The 24,022-nt window shown below is 41.3% G+C and overlaps 3 protein-coding genes across 5 annotated transcripts; all 3 read left to right on the top strand.

The window, feature by feature from the left end:
* Nucleotides 1–3,302: 3,302 nt before the first annotated feature.
* Nucleotides 3,303–6,456, top strand: ptgfr (prostaglandin F receptor (FP)). The gene is made up of 3 exons (XM_005747490.1): nucleotides 3,303–3,324; nucleotides 3,651–4,459; nucleotides 6,011–6,456. The coding sequence occupies exons 2-3, from the start codon at nucleotides 3,665–3,667 to the stop codon at nucleotides 6,317–6,319; spliced, it is 1,104 nt and encodes a 367-aa protein (XP_005747547.1). The 5' UTR covers nucleotides 3,303–3,324; nucleotides 3,651–3,664; the 3' UTR covers nucleotides 6,320–6,456.
* Nucleotides 6,457–9,042: 2,586 nt separating this feature from the next.
* btf3l4 (basic transcription factor 3-like 4) lies at nucleotides 9,043–14,272 on the top strand. The gene is made up of 6 exons (XM_005747489.1): nucleotides 9,043–9,216; nucleotides 9,533–9,594; nucleotides 11,867–11,980; nucleotides 12,104–12,305; nucleotides 13,924–13,983; nucleotides 14,224–14,272. The coding sequence occupies exons 2-6, from the start codon at nucleotides 9,541–9,543 to the stop codon at nucleotides 14,268–14,270; spliced, it is 477 nt and encodes a 158-aa protein (XP_005747546.1). The 5' UTR covers nucleotides 9,043–9,216; nucleotides 9,533–9,540; the 3' UTR covers nucleotides 14,271–14,272.
* A 558-nt stretch (nucleotides 14,273–14,830) lies between these two features.
* Nucleotides 14,831–23,756, top strand: zfyve9b (zinc finger, FYVE domain containing 9b). Of its 3 annotated transcripts, none has more exons than XM_005747488.1 (16): nucleotides 14,831–15,018; nucleotides 16,334–17,043; nucleotides 17,183–17,282; nucleotides 17,364–17,566; nucleotides 17,687–17,798; nucleotides 19,104–19,226; nucleotides 19,465–19,620; nucleotides 19,733–19,957; nucleotides 20,036–20,118; nucleotides 20,259–20,363; nucleotides 20,443–20,593; nucleotides 21,236–21,316; nucleotides 21,546–21,708; nucleotides 21,957–22,062; nucleotides 22,150–22,329; nucleotides 23,098–23,756. In XM_005747488.1, the coding sequence occupies exons 1-16, from the start codon at nucleotides 14,955–14,957 to the stop codon at nucleotides 23,257–23,259; spliced, it is 2,724 nt and encodes a 907-aa protein (XP_005747545.1). In that variant the 5' UTR covers nucleotides 14,831–14,954; the 3' UTR covers nucleotides 23,260–23,756. The 3 variants fall into 3 exon arrangements, with proteins under 3 accessions (XP_005747545.1, XP_013769909.1, XP_013769910.1); XM_013914455.1 differs by having other exon boundaries at nucleotides 21,236–21,345; nucleotides 21,467–21,708; XM_013914456.1 differs by lacking the exons at nucleotides 22,150–22,329; nucleotides 23,098–23,756 and having other exon boundaries at nucleotides 21,467–21,708; nucleotides 21,957–22,024.
* The last annotated feature ends 266 nt before the right edge of the window (nucleotides 23,757–24,022 follow it).

The raw sequence follows: 24,022 nt of genomic DNA, 5'->3' as shown, positions 1-24,022 counted from the left end.
AGGGAAGAGGGACTATGACACAAAACTACAATGTGGATCTGGAAGGTGAGCCAGGAACTGGCAGCTGTCGGCTGTTGTTATTGTCAGATAATCCGCTTCTCTCTCAAGTGTTAAGTACTTGCATGATCAAATTTGTGCTGTATCTGAAAGCGAGGTTAACGTGAGATATTTGGCCTTCATCCAACCTGTGTCCAAACTGCTGAGGATTTTCAACAGTTTTGCCAGTGACTCCATTTTGAGCACATTTTGCTACTTCTCCCACTTTGCACCAACTCTGCTGAATTAACAATTTCAAACTGAAGGACATTTGCTGGGCAGGGTTGCAGAGACTGAGTGACAAATGGGGCAAAGTAATGACGGAAGAGAGAAGACGAGTGAGAACAGAAAGTACGTTACCTGTGAGTCTTTGCTCTGGAGTGGTTTTCTGAGATGATGGGAGATGTGAAGAAGAAGTAACAGTACCACTGGCAAAAAGCCTGCATTATGGGTTATTTTCCCATTTTTGCCCCATCTGCTCACAGCTCCATCTGAACCCTGCTGAGTCAGCCTGACTATTAGAACAGCCCCATTAGATACACCCAACAAAAGAGCGCGATTGTGCTCCCATGCCTGTGCTTATGCTGGTTCTGCTACTTGTCAACACTACAGTGGAAGGTGTAATGTCTCCTCAGATGATTGCATCAGGAGTCACCTTTTCAGATAATTAGTAACCACCATAAGACAGCAAAGAGAAAGGTTTCATTACCACTTCAAGATGATAAGACATTCTGTTTTCGCACTGAGAACAGACAACGGTAATTACAGACTCAGGAGATAAAATCCGTGTGAATGGAAAAGAAAAGTACCTTTTCTCCTTTTCATTCATCTTTTCTTGTGGTCATTGAAAGCTGTATTATGACACGCAGCTAGGGAGGCTGCTGGATCATCTCCCACCTGCATCTTCATTGTTCAGACTGCGCTTTCACTGGCAATTTATTTTATGAAAATATAATTTCAGAAAAATTACCTACTCTTATCTAATTTGATAAGAATAGGTATGTTTCTTTTATTACTAATTGATTGTTCTGGCAAAATATATCATTATTATTCCTGAATGAAGGTCTTTAGCACGTTTATTTATTTATTTTTTTGCTTAATGGTTTGGCTTATTTTATTCAAAGGATGGAAATCAATAGCAAAGAAAAAGAACTTGGGACTATTGTGCTCTTATTAATACTTCAAGCTACTGATACAAATCAATAAAGGCTTTGATCCAGGAGCTATAACTTCTGTGTGGCTGAGGTAACAGAGATGATCAGGTCACTTCTAAGAAAAAATAGAACTTTACTGTTCTTAATATATAAAATTATGAGAAAAATCTTGTCTTTAAGTAAAAACACCATCATTGTAACGGTTTCATCGTTTTCAGTCATTTAACACCCAAAACTCTTTTTCATTTCCAAATAATCATATGATTCATAAGTAATCATAATCATGTAAGTATCAGCAGTATGTGTGCAACTAGTTTCTTCTTCTTCTATCCCCTGCAATAAATATTTCCTCTTAGAAACCTTTGCTCCTTGTTGTGAGCAAGTAAGTGCGGAGCATGTGGAGTATGAACGCAATTTGTCCTCCCTCATCAGATAAATCACAAAGGATCAAAAAGATTGATCTTTGCTCCTGGAGCAGACAAAACTGCACTTCAACATATTCCATCTGCTTTGTAGGCAGTGCTAGAATCATGTGCAGTGTGTATAAACAGCACTCCTAACAGATTTGTTGTATTTTGTCAGAAGTGAGAATCTCTAGAATCAGACTTAGTAGACAAAGGAAAACGTACAAATATGATAGAAGGACAGATGTGGATTGGGTAATGTGTGGAGTTGAACCACACTGAGTCAGGAGAAGAGTCAGTCTGTGAGAAAGACTGTGGGGAAGTGAGCTGTAGCTATGGAAGAGTATAAATTCTTAATTGCTGCTGACCTACCAGTCTCCAGATATGTCAGCTTTCAATAAGCCATAAAACAGCTGCAGTTTTAGCTTAAAGCATTATTTAAATGAGTAACTCTACAGATTTTACATATCAAAATAGGTTTAAGTTAGTTTTGCAAATGTAGTGGAAAAAATTATTTAAATTATTTTGTGACTTCAGGAGTACCTGAAAGAAATCTCATGCACTGGATCAAGTAATGCCTCGAACCTCTAAAACCCTTTTCTTATATCCGATTGAGGCTGATGGGTCAAAACTACACGTGGTGCTCGTCACCCAACACAAACAAATCTCCGGTCCAGCAGTCGCCAGTGGAATTATGATGAGCAGTAAGAAGAAAAATGAGGCCAGTGATGATAAGATGACATTTGCTTTTTTGGCTCTGAACACTGAATCGATTTCGATCAAACCCTCCATCGTCTCCACAGACTGCAGTGATGATTTGGTTTAGTACTTCTTTAAAATAATGTTAAGCACAGCATGTCCTTCACATGACTTTTAAAACTTCTGAGAAAAAAACAACTAAAATGGGTTGTTTCTTCTGACAGAAATGCGCACACTTAGAAGGTCGCTGGCCTTTCCTGATCCTTTTATGGGACTTTTGTTTTGTTCAGTTCACCAGCCTTTAGTTTGTTCGCATTTCTTAAGGGCATGGCTTCTTTCTTTAGCAGACCTCCGTGGAAAACGAGACGCCTGATGGCAGATGAACAAAAATGACTTAATGTCCGGCTGCACTTTACCATGTGGAGAAAAAAAAGGCGGGGTTGACTAATAATCTGGAGTGCAACAAATAAAAGGACACTGCCCTGACGAGCCTAACGCCTGGGCACGTCCACCAGAGAAGACTGATGTGGTCTTAGGGCGCTTGGGTTCAACTTTATGAAGACATTTGTTATCGAATATTCAATTCAGGAGACGCGACCGACACTGCTGATAACTGCGTAAATAGTGCGGGCGACTAAATACATAGAACAACACAGAAAAGAGAGGAAAACTTTTCGATATATTTGCTCACACTTGGAGACGCTTTCGTTCCATGGATAATTCCAATCATTAATAACGATAATTAAATCATGTTAGCTTGGCAGCATTTTTATCAGTCGGTGCAATCCCCAACCAGAGTGTCAACGCACATACAAGAGGACGAAAGCAGATTCTTTCTTGGTGTGCAGCCTCTTGAGTTGCGTCTGAGCTCACAGCTCGCCTATGCGCCCTCATCGAGACTTGGCACCTGCTGTACGCAGACGGAACAAGGACTGGAACAACATTAACTGCCGTCTCTTCTGTTTTTAAAGACAGAGAACGAGGAGGCTTTTAACTTATGGAGAGCTATCCCAGCGAAGCCCAAACCTGAGGTAAGGAATTATTTATTGAAATCAACCAAACCGAGGAATCTTCAATAGTCAGAAAAAGGTCATGAATTTGAGGAAAGAAGCGTTCACTGCACTCTGATGTGGTCTGATTGTTCCTATTGGAAAGAGAAATGGATGAGTGGGAATTACTACAAAAGCAATCGCAATAGGAGTTTAAAGTGTATATAAGCTTTATTCTTGAAGATATTAATAATGTTAAACTTGTGTCTTACTTGCTTCCAAGTCAATTTTATCAGTAGATTTCATCCAAACCATTGTTTTGGTCTAATTGAATCACACAGATATTTTCCATTTACCTTCTCTTTCAGACTTAATTCCAGCCATGTCAGCTAATGGGAGTTCAGAGTCCAGCTGCAGGTCAGAGGTTAGACCCACCAATAACACCTGTTTCCAGAAGGAACTGTCTATCACTGCATCAGTAATCTCTATGACTGTTGGCATCTTCTCCAACAGCCTTGCTCTGTTCATTCTGCTGAAATCCTACAGCAGCATCCGCACCAAGTCCAGGGCATCCTTCCTGCTGTTTGCCAGCAGCCTGGTGATCACAGATCTGCTGGGTCACCTCATTAATGGATCCCTGGTGCTTTTTGTGTACAGTGCTGAAAAGAAATGGGAGAATTTTGATCCTTATCAAATCATATGCACCATCTTTGGGGCATGTATGGTGTTCTTTGGCTTGAGCCCCTTGTTCCTGGGAAGTGCTATGGCTGTGGAGCGCTGCATTGGAGTCACTAAGCCTATCTTCCACTCCACAGTGTTGGCCTCACACCACATGAAAAGGCTCCTTGGGGTCACCTGGCTGCTTGCTGCACTGGTGGCTGCGCTGCCTGTAATGCTGTCGAAGCCCTACAAGGTTCAAAGGTCCAGGAGCTGGTGCTTTTTCCTTATCGGGCAAACCAAAGACTGGCTGGATGTGCTCCTGCCGCTGCTATTTTCATTGCTGGGGCTGCTGGCACTGCTGATCTCCATTGCCTGCAACACGCTAACAGGCTGTGTTCTAATACAGGCCAAACTGCGCCACAAGCATCACTGCAGAAGCATGCCTTATCACATAGAGATGATCTGCCAGCTCCTGGCTATCATGCTGGTGTCCTGCATATGCTGGGGCCCATTACTGGTAAGACCTCCTCAGCACACCTTTAACAGACAGTTAAAAATTACAGGGAAAAACGAAAAATTACAGAGCGTAGAGTGACACTGAGGAAGCTAAGCTGGATTTGTTCCCTGCCACCTAAAGCCTTTCCATATATCTTTGTTAAAGCAGTGTTATGTTGCATTTCTGATCATTAAACTACTGCTGTTGGTCAGTGTGTCCATGATGCATTTTGAAGATGAGTAAGTACATCGACATCACAGCAATAAGGGGAGTTTTTTTTTTAAATACTAGAATTGTTAGCAAACTTAACAGCTGCTTACTGGAGGTCAGAACAAGAAACCACATCACACTCCCACAACAATAGAAGCCTAACTGAGCATAGCTGAAATATTAATGACAGCAATACTAAATGAATGAGATTAAATTAAATTGAGATTAAATATTACCAGTCATCTGATTCTTTGCAGCATTAGTATTTATTTAATTAAAAATTCCCAAATAAAACAATAAATTAAATTACATTAAAGTCAATGTAACCAAGTAAGATTAAAAGGTTCATGTCAATTAGATTAAACACACAAATTTAAGTAATGTTTGCATTTTCACAGTAGTTTAATAACAGTGTTATCATAAAAAAATAAAAGTAACACTGAAACAAATGAAAACTAACCCAATACTGAACATTTAAACTGAAATTTAAATTAAAAAAACACTGAATTAAAAACAAAAACTCAAAATAAAATTTAAAAAAGTGCAATAAATGTGATAGGATGAAACCATTTGGAAGAAAATCGATTGCAGAAGCATGAGCATGAAGACAGAGAGACGAGTCATCATAATGCAGACTCCCAGATAAAGGTGGTGGAGAGTAACATGACCCCTATAAGCGAGCGGTGATGGAGCCGAGTGTGATTGGTGACGGGGGTTTTCCATCGAGAGGCCTTTAAAAATGACAATAATATGGAAATGAGAAGGAGGGAAATGAAACAGAGGTGATGAAAAAATAAGCAGAAATAATAGCTGTTATCACCAAAAGGAACGGAGACAGAATGTGAGAAAACAGATCCTACTATACCCGAGCATGTCTGTGGTGCCCTCTGCAGGCTCTGTTTGTCTGTCTTTGCATTTTAAAGGGTTTGATACAAACAGGTTTTTCTCCACTTCCATCACTGTTCTTTTCTATCCTTGTCATCATCATGTAAAAGATGTCTGATGTTTAATTGTTGTACACTGGTGGAAATCAGCAAATGTATTAATTAAGGACTTGTGATGCCAAGCAATAGATGCCAGACAAGCTGAACAATATGGCAGCTGCTTTGAAGACTCTTCCAAAAAATCATGGTTTTGAATTATTATTCAAATTAAGCAATTCTAATATTTTTAAAAAAAAGAAAGTAAATGCTTTGAATTAGAGATCTCTTAATAACAACAAAGATGCAAAATTGCACACACTAATCTTACCTCGTTTTTCCTGTAACTTCCCAGCCAGTCTATCACAACCAATCTAAAATTGTTTTCTATTAAAGTATTTGATAAATATTTAGAATAACTGTTTTTCTACCACTCCAATAGATCCATGTCACCATTCTGAGTACCAGAGCCACGGATGAGTCTCCGTCTTTTAGTCTGCTGACTATACGCATGGCTACGTGGAACCAGATCCTGGACCCGTGGGTCTACATCCTGCTGAGGAAGGCTGTTCTCAGGAAAATCTTCGTGTTGCTTCACGGCTGTTGTGGCTCGAAATTTTACACCCTCCATCGGTGGCAGCGCAGTATGCTCCACAGCTCAGCGGAGACCAGCAGCTCCAGTGGGTCATCTGATTGCCGCTGCCTCGGTAAAACACCTGTGCATGATGTTGTCATCAAATCCATCACCTGAACCCTGTCCTGAGTCTTTTATCTGAGAATGCCAAGGTGCTGAAAAACAAAAGGAAAGAAAATCATTTGGAATACTAGAAGGACATTTCTAAAGAACGCTTATCCTAAGGTCAATTTTAAAGTGACCCAGGTCCAAAACAAAATTCCTTTGATTCTTCCTTTGCATGCGCTCTTCCTCTTTGCAAAGTTTCATCCCATTTCAGCTCCTGCAGATGAATAAGACGCACTGAGACACTAGAAGACTATCAAAAATGCACTTACACAAACCACAAATGTTTTCTTGTAACATTTGCAAAATGATCACCATGAATTGTCACTATTACTGTATATTGTGGTATTGACTTTTTGTTCTAAACTTTTAGCCCCGCGTTCTGCATCAGGGGCACTAGACAAGTTCTATCAAAAACTGTCACAGTGTTAGAGACGAACTAACAGTCACTGTTAAGTCGTAGACATTGTTTTATTCATTCCTGGCTTTGGTCCACGTGCAGCTCCAGCCTGTGTCTTTGCACTACTATTTATTGATTGTGACTGAGTCTTCTTTGACCTTACATGTTAACTTTTTATTATAAGGATTCCAGTATAATGTGTTAATCATTTGGTTTGCACAGATGTGCAAGAGACAATAAGCGTGCAAAAAACAAATGATCATCCTCCACCACCATGCTGACATCAGTATGATGTCTTTGTGCTAATATTGTGCTGTACTTAGTTTTCATCAAACATGGCTGTGCATTGATGCCAAACATCTCTACTTTGGTGCTGTCTGTCCAAAGCACATTATTCAAGAGGTCTTGTGGTTTGTTCAAATGCGACTTTGCAAACTTAACCCATGTTGCTTTCATGCTTTTAAAGAGAAGAGGCAACCCTGGCATTTAGCAGGACCAGAAGCAGTAAGGGTATACCGGTACTTAGGTTTTCAGAGGACTGTTTTACCTGAAGCAAATATTTTGTGCTGAAAGTCTAGTTGATGTTTAAAACAAGCTTTTCCCAACAATTTCACCACGACAGTAAACTTTTGCTCATTGAGTGTTTTGAATGTCATCAAGTGTTTTCTTTTTTTACAGTGTGTGAGCTGTTAACGTGATGGTGTATACTGTACCAGCCTTTAAACAATTTAAGCCTGCATTATGTTATAACATGGACCAATTGAAAACATGATTTTTGCCTGTATCAGTATGTTTGATGTTTTAAATGGTTCGGGTGAGTGTTGTGCTTTTCTTTCAAAGTGTTGTAAAGAATGATCAGAGTAAGAAGTTTCTGATTGAAGCATGTAACGCTGCATTCAAGTGTGATCATGATCAGATCGAAAGCAGATGTTTTGAGAGGATCGTCTTTCAGCAGTAAGTAGTCTGCTGGTAGGTGCGTTATTACTTTGTAAATGTGATTTTTTCGCACCGGTGCTTCTGCATCATGACACTTTTTTTTTTACAAAACAACACAAAACTTTCCAATGTGTTTGTCCTGTACTGTGTAATAAAACGGAAAATGGAAAAACAAACCATAAACATTAAAGAGAAAATGGTGAAAATGTTTTTTTTAATGCGTTGTAGTCAAGATAATGTGAGTTCACAGCAAGGTTTTCTCCACCCTAAACATCTTTCGAGGACAGAGTGCGTCTTGTTTTAGCCCCAAGGAGTCTGAAATATGAGACTAGAATAGGCAAGAAATCGGTGATTTCTTAGTATAAATTATTATGTATTTTGAAAAAGAATGGATTTTGCTGCTTTTGTGAGTGTAATTTTAAAACGACATGTTATTATTTAGTTAGTTATTACATCCCATCTGTTGACAAAACAGAAATATGAGATACAATCTTTACTTTGAGTGTCCTGAACTGTAGTCTTATAACATTGCTTTAAGCACTGTAGACGTCTACTTACATTCCACTCCAAGCTCCACTCTGTCACTTCATGCAGAACTTTATAAATGGGCACACATTGTTTGATTAACAATCGTTTTCAAAAGCAGAACTGGAAATGGACTAACATCACACATTCACACAGCGCTTATTCTCTACATTTGGGTTTGAATTAACATTAACATGCATGTTTGCATGTTTTAGGACAGTGGATGGAAGACGGGGTACTTGGAGGAAACCCATGAGTGAGAACATGAAAACTCCAGACAGAACGGCCCTGGTTGGGGTTTAAACCAGGAACCACAACAGCACCCACCTCAACATGTTTAAGTCTCTCACTAAGCCTGTGGTTCAAGACGAGCTCAGTTAGTCAGAACAGCAGAACAGCAGATGAAAACAGGGGATACATGAATAAATAAGCCTGCTACAGAAGGCCATAAAAACAGACGTTTGCTTCCATCCATGCTTAACGTAGCACTGTTCACTGGGAAAAATGCATTTGCAATGACAAACCTGCAACTGTGCAGTTTGTGACTGAGTGAGTTTTTCAAAGTTAGATTTATCAGGCATCAGTGAAAAGTCCCACACACATACTAGCGGCCACACGTTGTTCCCACACTCGTCATGCAATTTTTGTTTGTTCTGTAATATTGACTATAAGGGGACATGTACACGGGTAATAACCAGAGTGGCTTCAGTTTCCCACACTGTGGTCCAGTCCGCTGACAGTGTCGCTTTACAGTTATTAGTGTAGTTTTAAACAGCATCCCATAGGTGGCAGCACGACACCAAATCCCTCCCGCTGGTCGGAGACGAAGAAGGGGTGGGACGGTGGGGGGGAGATCAGCCATATGATGTGTGACGTCATCTCTTCCTCATCACCTCCATCTTTCGGTGCCGCATGCCTCTGTGCTTAATGGAGCAGGCTCGTTCCCGTAGATGCTGGCTTTTGTGAGAGGGGTGCGGTTTTTGCGGCCCGTGCGGTTGTTGGTTTGCGGACGGAGCGCAACTGCCGGCGCGAGCGGAGCAGCGATACGGTGTGTGTTCACTGTGGGCCGAGTGTTGTGTTTTCATCTCAGCAGCTGTCTGAGACGCGCGCGCGCACACACACACGCGCGTCTGCTGTCAAGTTAGTGTCAGCTCTGGAGCTACAGATACAGTTGTATCTGCTACATCTAGCTTTCCTGTCTCTTTAACATCTCTATTCTCTCGCCTTGTTTTTATGATAATGATAATAATAGTAATAATAATGATATTTTTCCGTATTTTTGTAACATTGCTCATATTGTTGCAGCAAATACTCCTGTTGTTTTAAAAATAAATGTATTTTGTCTTTATTTTTTCCTCCTATAGTTGAGAACATGAATCAGGAGAAACTGGCAAAACTTCAAGCCCAGGTGCGGATAGGAGGAAAGGTAAGTTGCAAAAATGAAGGGATTTTGATTGCTGAGCTGGTACAGCATCACCTAGGACACATTAAGCAGGGTGGTAACCTTGCTTAACATTAACCAGTTACTGCTCTTTTTTAAAGTCTTTTTTTAATTGTGTTGCCTGCAGAAAATAAGCACTGATTGGACAATCAAATTGGTTGATTAAAAACAAAAGAAAAAAATGAATCAAGTATTCATTAAAGTGCCCATTAAGTGGTGTATTAAAGTTCTGATATAGGATAATTTTAATAATTTATGTATTTTATTACAGTTTTTCCTAATTTTACACAATAAAAAGCTTGATCATATCAATCCTTTTAAAAAAGTTGCCTCATTCTCCTCACATGCAAAGTTTTTAATAGTCTGGCCCGTCATCTTTTAAAGATGCAGGACTGCAGGCTTACTTGTGGTTCCTGGAGTTTCTGAAAGTAGAATAGGAGGCAGATCTCCTTCCAGCTCCCAGTTTGGATTCATAGACAGACTCTCTCTGCCTTTAAGGTTAGACTCAAAACTTTCCTTTTTGATACAACTTAGTTAGGGATGGCTCAGGGGACAGTAAACCATCCTTTAGTAATGCTGCTATAGGTCAGACTGCTGCAGAACTGCATGTGATGCACTGAGTGCTTCATCTCTTTGTGTTTATACACCGCTGCAACATGTCATTATATTTTTATCTCCTCTTCCTCAGTCTGGTTTCTGTCTGGTCTCCCTGTGCTCTCCTTTTCTGTTCTCTTCTCTTTCCTCTCACCCTCCCTATTGCTTGTGGCAGATGGCTGGCCCTCTCTGAGGCTGGACCTGCTGGAGGTTTCTTCCTAATTAAAGGGAGGTTTTCCTTCTCACTGTCATAAGTGCTCGCTCAAAGGGAGTCACTTGATTGTTGGGGTTTTCTCCAGTTCTGCCTCTAGACACAGAATAAAGTATCTAGACGAAACTGCTGTTGTGAATTGGGACTACATATATATATATATGTATATATATACATATATATATATGAACCTGAACTGATCAATAGAATTGAAATTATCATCTGATAAAACTCTTTCATGGCATGCATTTTTCATTTGTCTTTACTATTTGGGCTGATTGGGACCCGATAAATCATAACAAGACTTGAATCAAGACACTTTATATTGTACAGACCTTACAGTAATAGACAGGAAGCAGAGAAAACCATGATATGAGGGCACATGTTAGGGAAGTCCATCAGCCTTTCACGGCTTATGTGTGCTATCGTTGTCACCAAGTTCTCAAGTTTGTGAACTTGAGTACCAAGCAACGTAGGATTTAAATTGATACCATGTGTACCTACTAAAAAACTTGGACGAGTTTGAATATCGGTGACGTCGACCTCAAGGTTAAGTTTGTATGTCGGACTTTAAAATGTATTTATTGACAGGTGTCTCTACTAGGAGGCTGAGGGGTACTGCTGGCACTACTGGTATTTTTTGTGTCTGAAAGAAAAAAATATCAGCTGATATAATCGAATATTAGATTTTTAAATGACCACTAGTATCACTCTTATATCGATTAGGCTTTACTTTTAATCCTCGAATGATTAATTCATAATAATTCAGAAAATTCTGTCAATTGACAAATAGATGAATCCATTATTTGTTTTGTATCTAGCGGCATGATTTGGATTCAGTATGTGATTTAATCTCTAACCCATTATTTCTTCTAATCTTTAACCATTTATATTACAGTGAATGGCCCCCCTATGCCCTTATTAGGGGTGTGAATTGAAAACCAGTTTCAAAGTTGTCTGCTGTTATTGGTGTTGACATGTTTTGTTTTGAGATGATAAAACATTTGAGTTGATGCTGTATATACCTTCTTAATCCCCCCCCCCCCACACACACACACACATGCAAACTGCGAAAAAAGATCAGCCCATGCACTTCCTCTTGATTGAAGCTAAAGTCTTTTTTATAACTGATTAACTCACAATGGTATTTTTATGCAACAGGCTCTGATCTCTCTAGTTGCACAGTAGTTTACTTTTGGCTTCAGGGTGACTGGCTAGGCAGGGAAGAAAGCTGAAGACATCATTTCACTCTGTAAAAGGTTAAATGATGACTAAAACTATTAGTGAAAGTGTAAGTGGTAAGCAATCAGAACCGGACAGAGGATTTAAACACAATATTTTGTAACTAGCCAAACGTTTTCTGTCGCTGTATTTTTCTCCTTTCTTCTGTTTCTAAGTCACAGCCTATGACTTAGAAGAGTGTTGATCTGATTGTATGTTTTATGTTCTCAGGGCACTGCACGCAGGAAGAAGAAGGTGGTTCACAGAACTGCAACAGCTGATGACAAAAAGCTTCAGAGTTCACTGAAGAAGTTTGCTGTCAACAATATTGCTGGCATTGAGGAGGTAAACTGACGTAGGTGAATGTGCGGTCGTGTAGAGCAGACCACTGTTTAGTTTTTCAAAGGTATCAATAACGTGCATGGACTTGGGTGACTTGAAAGAACTTGGGTGATCTTTTCTCCTCAGGTGAACATGATCAAGGATGACGGGACTGTGATTCACTTTAACAACCCCAAAGTTCAGGCCTCTCTATCCGCCAACACCTTTGCGATCACCGGCCACGCTGAGACCAAACAGATGACAGAGATGCTGCCCGCCATCCTCAGTCAGCTTGGAGCAGACAGCCTCAGCAGCCTGCGCAAGCTCGCAGAACAGTTCCCTCGGCAAGGTGGGTCGCCCTTCAGGGCTTTGATTTTTATTACATTGATTTTATGTTCATTTTTGGTATCAGCTTAACTTGTTTGTACCAAAAAGGATAAAAGAGGTAGGAGACACAAAGTTTACCTGTTAAGTAGACGCCTAAACTTTTTCCTTTTAGTTGGGATTCATTTTCACTCGCTTCCTTTTTGGGAGGATAATTTGTAGTTGATTATACTTTGATTCATGGGAAAGAAATTCTTGCAGCAGCTCATGTGCAAAATATTCACACCCTCTTTCCAAAGCATTTACAGCTTCTGGTTTTCTTGGGTAAGGCTCTACAATCTTTGTCCACCTGGAAATGTGCAGTTTATCCAGTTCTTCCTGGTTCCTGGTCCTGATTCTAGGAATGGTTCAGGTGGTCAAGTGCTTCTTGGAACAGTTAAAGCCACATTAACATCACAGAGGTCGCTTGAGAGCCGTGCGACCTTGTGGTGGCTTCTTCGTCTTTTTTTTGTCTTAACATTCAGTGTATATGCAGGTTTCTGACTTTCTAAGCTGCTGCATGACCCGTCAGTTCAGTTTGCTCCATTTGAACCCCGGTCAAGTTCTAGGCAAAGAAGAGCTACAACACAGTTAAATATGCAAAATCCACTTTATACTTAATATTTACTTTTCAAGGTGAAGCAAATCTTTTAAAGATGAGTTTTTCCAGATGAGCCAAGATGGTATAAACATATACTGGCCACTTTATTAGGTCTTTAACAAACATATCTAAGCAGCCAATCACTTGAGAGCAAGTCAGTGCATTTAGGCACAGAACCAAGCATCAGAGTGGAGAAGAAAGGTAAAAGTGATTTTGAACATGGCATGGTTTTTGGTGCCATGCCATGAAAACGTTTGTCTGAGTATTTCAGAGGCTGCCGATCTACTGGGATTTTCCCGCACAAGAAGGTAATCTCTAAGGGTTTACAGAGAGTGGTCTGAAAAAGAGAATATATCCAGTGAGTGGTAGTTCTCGGGATGAAAATGCCCTGTTAATGCCAGAGATCAGAGGAGACTAGCCAGGCTGCTTCAAGCCAATAGAAAGGCAACAGTAACTTGTTAGAATCAAGTTTTGCAACAAACAAAATCATCTCTGAACCAGCAACCTGTCAGCTAACAGCAGGAAGCTGAGACTGCGATTCAAACAAGCTAAGGCAATAAACGACTGGAAGAAATGTTGCCTGGTCTAATAAGTCTCAATTTCAAGTGATATGAGCCAATACTGGCATATCATAGAGATCAATACCAGCATATATGATAGAAAACTCAGCTCAAAAAAACCTCTCACCTCTGTTTGCCAAATACAGAGACAAGCGGTGTCTCCACATGCCACCAGTGCAGTTTCAGTGCTCCTTTCATTGATTCTTCAAGTCTCTGGGCCTCATTGTTCTGAAAGCTATTCCCTTATTGTGGAGAATGCTAACATGGTGATGCCAAAGGCCACTGCCGATGATCCATCGCTCATGGTTTGTGAATGGAGTACTGTCATACTGGAAGAGAACACTCGTATACAGATATGCTTCATCATAGGTTAAAAGTCATTATTTGAGGCAACTTTCTATCACTTTCCAGCTAAAATGTGTTTTTTGTGCATTTCGTCTTAGCTCTTGAAAGCAAGGCTCCAAAGCCAGAGGACATTGAGGAAGAGGATGATGATGTGCCAGGTATGCAGTGTCACATGAATAAAAAGAAGAATGATCAGAATGAAAACTTAGAGACAGCTACACTCTGTTAAATTTTCATCGTAGTATAGAAGATTGCTCTTTTTACTCAATTTAAGTCAATTTGCTCTTTTGAATATTTTTCTGCAGCCCTGAAAAGTTACTACAGTTGAACTCATGTATGTGACTTTAGATTGTTCCTCTAGTTTAACTATTTAATGCTGTGCTTTTGCTGTTCTGTAGATCTCGTGGAGAACTTTGATGAAGCATCAAAGAACGAGGCAAACTGACATAAAAAATTCACTGGACTGAAGTGGAGCCTCCGTCTGTCTTTTTGAGTGTAGTGATCCGGGCATATCAGACAGTATCTCCAAATATATCCCACAGTTCCAATGACCTACAGATGTCTGAGTCACACACTAGCACTACTAGGTTGTGTATTTAAAAAAAAGAGAGAGAGAAAAGAATAAGAACCCAACACTCATCTGGTAAACGGTGAATCTCTTCCACACTGATTACTGTGGTCTTTAAAGCCAGTCTTAAGAGATTTTTTGTGTGTTTTGTTTATGAAACAAAAAAGACGTTTAACATTTTTTTTAAATGATGCTGTGATCATTGTGAATGTTTTTATCAATAAATCAAAGAATTGTGTGCAGATTCATGTGAAAAGAAGCCTCATCAGTTTCCTACAGAATGACAGGTCGTGCATAAGGCTGGATTTTTATGTTTGGCACCTTAGCTCTGCTGTCTTGGCTTGTACACCGTCCTGCGGGCTGTGTGGACAGCAAACTGGGGAGGGACATTTCTGCACACCTCTTGAGTTTCTTCAAAGAGCTGCAGAGAGGCACGGGGGAGGAGGGAGATCACACAGAAGGGGGGGTAAGAGAGAGGCGAAATCATCCCATCTTTCGCTTGTGAGCAAGGCACTGCTGCTTGAATCCATTTTCCTCCGCGCTCAGATGTAACAGGATAAAATGCTGAAGTTCTTCACAGCGCGGGATGATGAGAATGAAAGCCTTTTGGGAGCAATAACTGAGGGTAAGACGTTTGATTGCTCTGGAAATACCGGGGTGGGAATGCGTTTACTCCCATTCATTGCTTGTGCGCGCGCGCTTGTGTGTGTGTGTGTGTGTGTGTGTGTGTGTGTGTGCCGCTGAAAAAACGCTGATATAACACTTGGCTGCGCGCATAGACCGCGTCATCTGAAAAGCGCGTGCGCGTATGTGTGCGTGTTGCGCACTTTCGCGTGAACACGGGCTGCTTACATACATACTCCACTGTAGCCTCACTCAGCGTCACCTCAATAAAGTGTCCCGGCTGATCCGGTGTACCGGGGTGCGGGGTGAATGTCGCATTGCCTCCGGCCTCTGTGCCCGCGAGCACATTAAACATTTGCACGTGTGTGGAATGCGTCACTGTCCCGGGAAGTGAGCGCTCAGTGAGCCGGATCGGTGCAGGCAGGCACGCCGCTGTTTCGGGAAGTCTTCACTTTGTTGCCTTCGGTAGAAATGACGCCGCCAGCTTTTTATTTTTTCTTCATGTTTTTTAAGGATGGCTTTCTGTTGTAAATGAGCTGCAGTGCAGTTTAACGTGTACAGTTAGTCAGTAGCGCCCAATGTTTTGACGAGACTTTCAATCGAATAATCAAATACATGACGATCTGCATTTAAACCTATAAGAGCCTTATCCCCTTAAACCGGCCTATTCAGGAAACGCTGGTAGCTCAATGAAACATCAGTTGTGCATACATTAACTCCCTTTGCGCTGCCAGCTGCTAATGTGCTGGGAAGGGCATTGAATCAGTAATTGGCTGTAATTACGGGAGGTGTTCTTAATGTAGAAACCTTGAATGGAGTGATTGCAAATCAAGCGGCTTACTTGCATATTTTTATTCTGAAACATGCAATAAACACAGTACTGTCACTTGAAACATCTTTTATTTGTTCATTACACATATTTAACATCCGCCTCTGTGTGTGTATTTGTGTTTGTGTAACAATATGGCTCAATATAAGGAAGCAGCAAAGGTTTTGACACGTCTAAACACAAAGTTACTGCTCAACTTTTTGTTCTCTAGGGAACCAGCTGCTATATGGTATCATTAATCTCTTGTACAACTACCACTGGCTATTTTGATCATCAGACACACCTCTCAAGGGCAACCACACTAATGCTGCCATTAGTGAGGGCTGAAATCTAGAAGATGTCTATTTAACAGTGAACAGCTTTTTCGCCTTAATGAGCAGGCAGGACGTGCATCATTGTATGTGCTAGTGTGTGTATGTTTGACAGATAGAGAGATGGAGATGCTGACTTTCCCTTCTTGCTGGTGATATCATTATCATTGAAACAGATGAAGGGGACAGTACGTCTCTTCAGGACACCAAGCACCACTGGCTGAACAGACCCTGTCTGCTGGTGCTCAAAGATGGAGATGTGTCAAAACCTGCACTGGACTGTAGAGAAATCAGACCGCAATCTCCATCTAAAGCCACATCGGATGCGACGCTCAGAAGCAAATCTGGACCTTGTGAGCAGAAACCTATTGAACATCCCACTGAATCTGCTTCCCAAGTGGTGAATGGCAGCTGCACTGTGACTTCCATCTCTACATGGGGTGAAAAGGAGTCCCCCAGCCCTCTGGTGTTGGGCCCAGCAGAGGCCGCGTGGGCAGAGGAGGAGGAAGAGAAGAACCAGGAGTCGCCGGTTCTCCCATCAAAGGAAGACTCTGTGATTGAGGAGAAGGAGCGGGAGGAAAGTGGGCTGGAGCAGCAGGATGAGACCTGCAGCTTGGAGGGACCATCTCGAGGAGATCAGACAAACACCAATAAGGCTGGGGCAGGCCGCGGGGAGGAAGCGATGGGTGAGTGCGCTGCTTCTCCTGTGGATCTCGATGACATGTCTGAGACGAGCCCCGTTGGCATTCTGTCCAAGGATCGAGTCACTGTTCTTGGTGAGGTGGCCCCCGTGTGGGTCCCCGATGCCGAAGCGCAGGTCTGCATGAAGTGTGGTATCAAGTTTACATTCACCAAGAGGAGGCACCACTGCCGTGCCTGTGGGAAGGTAAAAAAGGATTTAAAAGTTCATTTTCTGTGTAATTAAATCTGAAGTGAAATAAAATTAGCAACTTGATAGTTGATAAGTGGAGTGTACGTGTGTGTCTCTGTTCATGTGTGGTGTGTGTGCATGTGTGTGTCGTCAGGTTTTTTGTGCACTTTGCTCCAGTTTGAAGTTCAAACTTACACACCTGGATGGGAAGGAGGGACGAGTGTGCATTTCCTGTCATTCAGCACTCATTAAAAGTGAGCGTAATATTTTTTTAGGTATTGCTGCAGTTGTATTTTTGAAATCATGCAGAAATCATTCTTGTATCCTCTCTTCAGGGATGTCTCCAAAAGGAAAAAGAAGGGTGTGGTTCGCAGACGAAATCCTCACCAATAAGCATTCAGAGTCTGCCCCGACCACACCCGTCAGGGAGCCCGCGTTCTCACCGCTGATGAGTCGAGTGCTGGGTGGGCCTGTTAAAAGTCCTGTGGGTTCACCCCAGATCAGGAGAACTTTGAGGCCACATGGAACAATGATTGGTGTAGGTTCACCCAAAACGTGCCACTAAAACTCGACTACAGGGAAAATGTTGTTGTTGTTCTGTGATTTAGAGGAAAATGAATGATATATGTATTCTCACTCTGCCTCCCTTCAACTCCAGGAGGCCTGTGGTCCCTACGGCTGGGGAACCACAGCTTTAGTGAGCAGCTCTGCTAACCTCATTCCCTTGGATGGTTTGCCACCCATACTCACCTCCACAGGAGTCAAAGGAGGTAGGGCTAGCTCGAATTTAGAGTTTCAAAGTGAAAAGTAAACTTATTGTGTTTCCTCCTCAGATCCAGATACTTCTTGTTTTTCATTATATTCCTCCCCTTTTGTTAATGCTTTCATGTCTTGCATAGTGCATGGTGCAAATATTGATGGCGGGTCACAAAGAAATAGGAGTTCTATGTAAATTGGGCAGCCCATGGCAAGGGGAAAAAATGGTCTCTGATTTTGAGCAGTTAATAGTTTAGTGAAAGCAGCAATTACAGATTCACACTGAATAAATTAGTGGTTCCTCATTTTTTTCTGCTCACCCTCCTTTGCCTATAACATTCCCCATAGTTAATACAGAAAAACAACTTCGGCGTGCAAAAAAAGAAATGAGGAACAAGTGACTCTGTAAAGTGTCCATCTTGTTCCGCTACTTGCTGTCAGAAGCTACTATTTTATGACAAGAAAAACACAGTGTTCTCTCTCCATAGCCCACTGTGGTGAAGCCAAGATTTGCCTCGACATTTTTTCTAGGCTTTGATGTTTGGATGGTTAGTGCAGCTTTTTTTTTTCAATCTTATTTAAGCATTAACCAACAGTACCTTTCACAGACCTGTCCATGGCTTGCTTTCAGGGCAAATGTTGTAATTGTAATTTAGCTTCACTGCCCCTCCCCTTTTTATAACTCTTATCCCATCCAAGGGAACCACTGACCAGAAACTAGCACCTTTGTTTTGGTTTAAGCACTAACCAGAAGGGACAACTACAGCAAGTATTACATATATGCATGATTTCCACCCATTAATCTAAAGAGCCAGTTCCTAATTTCACAATACCAAATATGCATGATGAATCTGTATATGTCTTTATGTTACCAACAACTTGAGCCACATTTGACTACTTTGCTGTAAATAATTCCAAATATTTTTTTCACGCTCACTCAGCTGCTCTAGCTTGTGCACATGCTCCGATGCCTCTTTGCTGCTCTTTGTGATTGCATTGTTTAAGAGAACCAGGCAATCCTTCCACATGTGTGGTCCTTATTTATTTATTTATTTATTTATGTGTTGGGTGTTCTGACTTACTACACTCGAATGCTGCTACTTTAATTTATTACGTGGACACTGCAATGCCTGGTTAAATGGGGCAGTCCCAAGGCATTAATAAAACTGATCTGTTATTAATAACAGCTACCTGCTACTTGCCATCTTATTTAGAGCCACACTCTAATATTAATCTTTAATCTAATACTGGGCTGTTTTTTGTGGTGAGTAAGAGTAGATTAGAAAACACTTTAAAAGATGTTCTAATCTACCCCCCAGACTACACTGTGGAGGAGCAGCCCTCCGAGATGCTCCTTATTCAGGAGTTGGAGAGCGGCAGACCCAAGCCTCTGGTGTTTGTTCTCAATGCTAACCTGCTCGCTATGGTGAAGTTGGTCAACTGTGAGTATCTTTCCCCTCTTGCCTTTTACTGTGCATTATGAACTGCATACAGAACTTAATGTACACATTTAAAATTGAGCAGTGTCAAGAATTACATCACTATGCAGAAAATATTTTGATCATTTTTTAAAATTTTAAATATAACTTCTGAGTATATATTTCTACCTCTTACATCTTGTATTTGTTGTTTAAAATGTCCATATGTGACTGCCAGCTTGTGCTTGATTTCCCTGATTAGACGTTAACAGGAAGTGCTGGTGTGTGACAACAAAGGGAATGCACGCTGTAGGGCAGGTGGAGCTGGTGGTGCTGCTGCAGTGCCTACCTGAAGAAAAAAGCTTCCCCAAAGACATTTTTAGGCACTTCATTCAGCTGTACAGAGACACTTTCACAGGTCAGAGACATTACAAGCCCATACACAGAATATTATCAGTCTCTACTTCACGACTGTAGTATTTCTTCCCTCTTATAATAACACGTGTTTCGATATCTTTATGTTTCTGTAGGGAAGGTTGTGAAACACCTGTCACTCTCCCTGTTTGGCAGCAGCTTCTTTGGCAGTCAGGATCATGCAGGCTTCCTGTACGTTCGCTCCACTCTCCAGTCCCTTCAAGGTCTACCTCTGCCAAACCAGCCCTACCTCTTTGGCCTGCTGGTCCACAGAGCAGAGGTGGCCTGGGCCAAAGCCTTTCCCTTGCGCCTCATGCTGCGACTGGGGGCTGAGTACAGATGTAAGCCAGGCAACTATGCAAGCTCTCTGAGTTATAATGTTTCTTCCCCAGTTACCCACTTTCTGTCTCTTGTTCCAGTTTACCCATGCCCTCTGTACAGTGTACGCTTTAGGAAGCCCTTGTTTGGGGATATAGGTCACACAATAATGCGACTGTTAGTGGTGAGTATGGCATTTTGTAACATTTTTTTGTGTTGTTGCAAAACCGCCCTTCCTGTCAGCAGTGGAAGTTTGGTGTCACAACTTTTATTAAACATGATGTAACAGACACCAGATCTTTTTACCATTCTGCTTTGTTCCAGGACTTTAGGAATTACCGTTACAGCCTACCAGTGGTATCGGGGCTCACTGTGGACTTAGAAGCTCATAGGACTTGCATAAAAATACCGAACACTGGGTATAATGAGGTAACACTAAGCCTCACAGAGTTAACTCTTACATATAGTTTCTTTCTCTATCATTTACCCGTGTTATCTCCCATGTTAGCTAATGAAGGCTGTGAATAAGTCCAATGAGCATGTGCTGGCAATAGGGGCATGCTTCAATGACACTGCAGACTCCCACCTCATCTGTGTCCAAGCAGACGATGGCCAGTATCAGACCCAAGCCATCAGCATCCACAATCAACCACGTAAAGGTAACAACACAGTTGTTGGGGCAGGAAGGGACACATGGAAAGTTTTGATCAGCTAATATGAAAATCTGAAATTACTTTATTTAAGATGAACAAATGAGGCTAAAACAGCAGCTAAAAGTATAGTAGTACTAATACTTCTCCAGTTTTGTTAAACGACGAGGATCTAATAAATCAGCTAAAAGATATGCATAAGCTTGAAACAGCTAAGCATGATCGATAAATGATCAATGAAATCTTATCGCTTACAGTAAATCTTTAGCTGAATATACTCCAGAGAACACTGGAAGCAAAGAATAGATTTTACACATTTCAAATTTAGAAGGCATTCAAGTAAATTTGCTGCACAAACTGAATGGATTCTGCACAACAAAAACATTGTGCAAACCCACTGAATATTATTACAGTGCATCTAAACATATGTAGCTCATGGAACTGCATATAAAACAAAACAGTTGTGAACTTAAGTGCAGCGGCGCAAAAGTAGGAGAAAATTCGAAAATGAAAGAACAACAGTGGTTCGAGATGTTAATCGCGGCCAGTTCCAGTTATGTGACTCTAGGTGGCAGTGCATGCACTTGTAGTTTTTGCCTTGTCACTGTAAAGACTGATCAAAATGACATTCATTCCTTCCTTCCTTCCTAGTTACTGGATCATGCTTTATTATATTCAGTAGTGCGCTGAAAGCGTCAGCAGGATACCTGGCCAAATCCAGCGTTGTAGAAGGTAGGATACCCTCTGACCAGAGAAGCCAGGTTAACCATTACTTTCTCCTCACCTCCATCATTTACATTTTAAGTAGAGCGCCCCTGCTTAAACTGGCTTATTCAGAATTTGTTGATCTTTGTATGTGTGTGTCTGTGTACATTTTAACAGACTGTTTGTCTAGGCGTGTGTCTCCCCATTGGTGTGTGTTTGTGTGTGTTTCTCCTGTATCGCTGTCCCCTCTTCGCAGATGGGCTAATGGTGCAGATCACCGTGGAAACCATGGCGGAGCTCCGTCGATCACTACGGGAGATGAAAGACCACACTGTCACCTGTGGACGGCTGGACCAATCAGAGAGCCAGGAGCTTGTTTGTGTACAGTGGGTGGAGGAGAAATGCACTGTGAATAAGGGGTGAGTGTGTCCAACTGTTTGAAGTGCAGGAAGGCTTTTGTGTTCAGTCCAGTAGAACAATATAGCACCCATTCAAAAGGTAGCTGTGAAAAACTAACGGCGGGCCATTAGTTGCTTAGAATTTGGAACACCCCAACAAAGAGCTGCAAAAAAGCGTGTAAGAGTCCAGTGTAAGCAGGACACACCCTTTTCAGTCTGTTTTAAACTGTGTGTACATGTAACCGCATATCAATGTTTGTGTTCTCCAGCATCATCAGCCCCATCGATGGGAAATCAATGGAGTCTATCAGCAGTAACAAGATGTTCCAGAAGTCCGAATACAAAGAAAATGGAAAGATCATCCGCTGGACAGAAGTATATATAATGATCTGCTAAAAAAAAAGCTAGCATGTCCATGTGTACAGCCACCCCTCTTTACATTTGCGTGAATATTTTGTGCAGGTGTTTTTCCTGCAGACAGGTGATAATCCCAAAGGAGCAGTGACTGACTCTGCTGAACACAACCGGCTCACGGAGAGAATCGCCCGGGCATTTTGCTTGGCACTGTGTCCACACCTTAAACTGCTGAAAGAGGACGGGATGGCCAAACTGGGACTGCGTGTCACTTTTGACTCCCAAGAGGTCTTTAAAGAATTTAGCTTCTTGTAGCCAGAGAGAGAGAGAGATGTATAACTAACTAACTAATGTGTGATCTATTTCTGCCAATTTGTCTGGTTAAACTGGCCTTGTAAGCATCAGCCCTGAGCCATGTAAGGTCACATCAACAATAATAATCAAAAATAAAATACAAACAATAGTCAGGGTTCTTTATGGTAAAAACGTAGCAGTGCACTAGTAATTTAGATGGAGAGCAGAGTTCATTTTTAACTATTTAAAATTTGTTCACTGGTCGAGACAAATTAAAAAACACATTTTTAAGTGACGGAAAAATAAGAAAAAAAAAGACACTAATGCAAAAATGTTTTTAGCTAATTGAATGTGTATTGGAGCAGGCCGGTGATTTATAGTAGCAAAACCTTCCATTCATAAGAAGATGAACAGCAATGACTGAGAACCAGATCGCATACAGTGTGTGGTGATTAAGACGGATTTACCCAAGCTTCCATATCGTAGGCTGGACGTGCAGACTGTGGTCTATAGACAGATTATCTGAGATAATGTGCTACACCCACTTCTGCAAGTAACACGAGCTTTGTTGTGAAATAAAACAGCTTGTGTTACTTCCCAGTATGAACTTTGACTACAGCAACACGTCGTTCTCTTGTGGAAAAAAAAAATAGAAAACCTAGCCTAGAATTTTATCTCATTAGTAAAGAAAGCTTTGAACAAAGTTTAGAACACCACTGTGGCTTTTTAAAAAACTAATAAGTGGCTTATTTGTTATTTCAGGCTGGATTTGTGGCAGGAAGCAATGGGCAGCCCCTCCCAGCTCAGTACCTCAATGCGCTGAATAGCGTGCTGATTCCTGTCATCCACAGCAGGGGGCGCAAGAGGGACGGCGAGCCCATAGTGATGGAGCTCATTTTTTACATCCTTGAGAACATCACTTAGAGAACTCAGACTTTCCACTAATTCATCTTCTTAACCCTGACCACTGCTTCATCTCCAGCACTTCTCACCAGTTTCAGGGCAATAAAAGCATTCCAAAGGCAAAGCGGATCATATCCAAGGTCCGCATCCATCTCATCCAAGAGATCTGACTCTTTGTGGTTTTCTGATCTCACTCGGCCCAGCCACAATCAATCAGGCTACGCATGAAACCTACGATGGACCATTAGATAAGGGTGCAGCTCTCGCACTGTAGTAGCAATTTCATGGCTTGAAATCATCAATGTCACAATGTTTAATACATATTTTACAGTCAATACCTTTAAAGTGATAGCTCACAACCTTAAAGCTAAGAGAATGACTTGAAGTTATGTATCAAATCCAAATAGCAGCTTCATGCGCACTGAATGAATGCCTGGAGAATGTTTTAATATTTGATGAATTTTAACTGACTGCTCATGAAATGTAATGTTAGCTTGGAATTAAACTTGCAACAGTGACCGAGTTCTTGTCTATTGCCAAGGACCCTGAGCGGTTTTACTGAAATATTGCCATTTTTCATCAAAAGGAAGGTTATGCTTTTTACCGTTTACCGCCCCCCAAACTCATTCCTAGAGACTTGACTTTTGCTCCTGTAAGACCTAGAAACATGTACTTGTGACCTCCTTAGGTTGCTTTTGGAAATTTACAGTTTTTAGTATAACCATCAAAAGGCATTATATTGTAGCTATAAACGATTTAGGTCTCCCACCATTTAAAAAAAAAA

Source organism: Pundamilia nyererei, unplaced genomic scaffold (genome assembly GCF_000239375.1).
Source record: "Pundamilia nyererei isolate P.nyererei 1_Seehausen unplaced genomic scaffold, PunNye1.0 scaffold00199, whole genome shotgun sequence".
In the NCBI taxonomy this organism is placed as follows: Eukaryota; Metazoa; Chordata; class Actinopteri; order Cichliformes; family Cichlidae; genus Pundamilia; species Pundamilia nyererei.
Note: the sequence above shows the minus strand (reverse complement) of the source record. Positions and strands in the feature narration are given on the sequence as shown.

What these genes read in the sequence shown, in the direction of transcription:
- zfyve9b (XM_013914455.1), top strand. Translation starts at nt 14,955, where the DNA reads ATGCTGAAGTTCTTCACAGCGCGGGATGATGAGAATGAAAGCCTTTTG. An exon ending in CACATGGAACAATGATTGGT is followed by an intron (nt 17,567 to 17,686) that starts GTAGGTTCACCC and finishes CTTCAACTCCAG; the next exon opens with GAGGCCTGTGGTCCCTACGG. An exon ending in AGATCATCCGCTGGACAGAA is followed by an intron (nt 22,063 to 22,149) that starts GTATATATAATG and finishes TATTTTGTGCAG; the next exon opens with GTGTTTTTCCTGCAGACAGG.
- btf3l4 (XM_005747489.1), top strand. Translation starts at nt 9,541, where the DNA reads ATGAATCAGGAGAAACTGGCAAAACTTCAAGCCCAGGTGCGGATAGGA. An exon ending in AGGTGCGGATAGGAGGAAAG is followed by an intron (nt 9,595 to 11,866) that starts GTAAGTTGCAAA and finishes TTATGTTCTCAG; the next exon opens with GGCACTGCACGCAGGAAGAA. An exon ending in AGAACAGTTCCCTCGGCAAG is followed by an intron (nt 12,306 to 13,923) that starts GTGGGTCGCCCT and finishes ATTTCGTCTTAG; the next exon opens with CTCTTGAAAGCAAGGCTCCA.
- ptgfr (XM_005747490.1), top strand. Translation starts at nt 3,665, where the DNA reads ATGTCAGCTAATGGGAGTTCAGAGTCCAGCTGCAGGTCAGAGGTTAGA. An exon ending in TATGCTGGGGCCCATTACTG is followed by an intron (nt 4,460 to 6,010) that starts GTAAGACCTCCT and finishes CCACTCCAATAG; the next exon opens with ATCCATGTCACCATTCTGAG.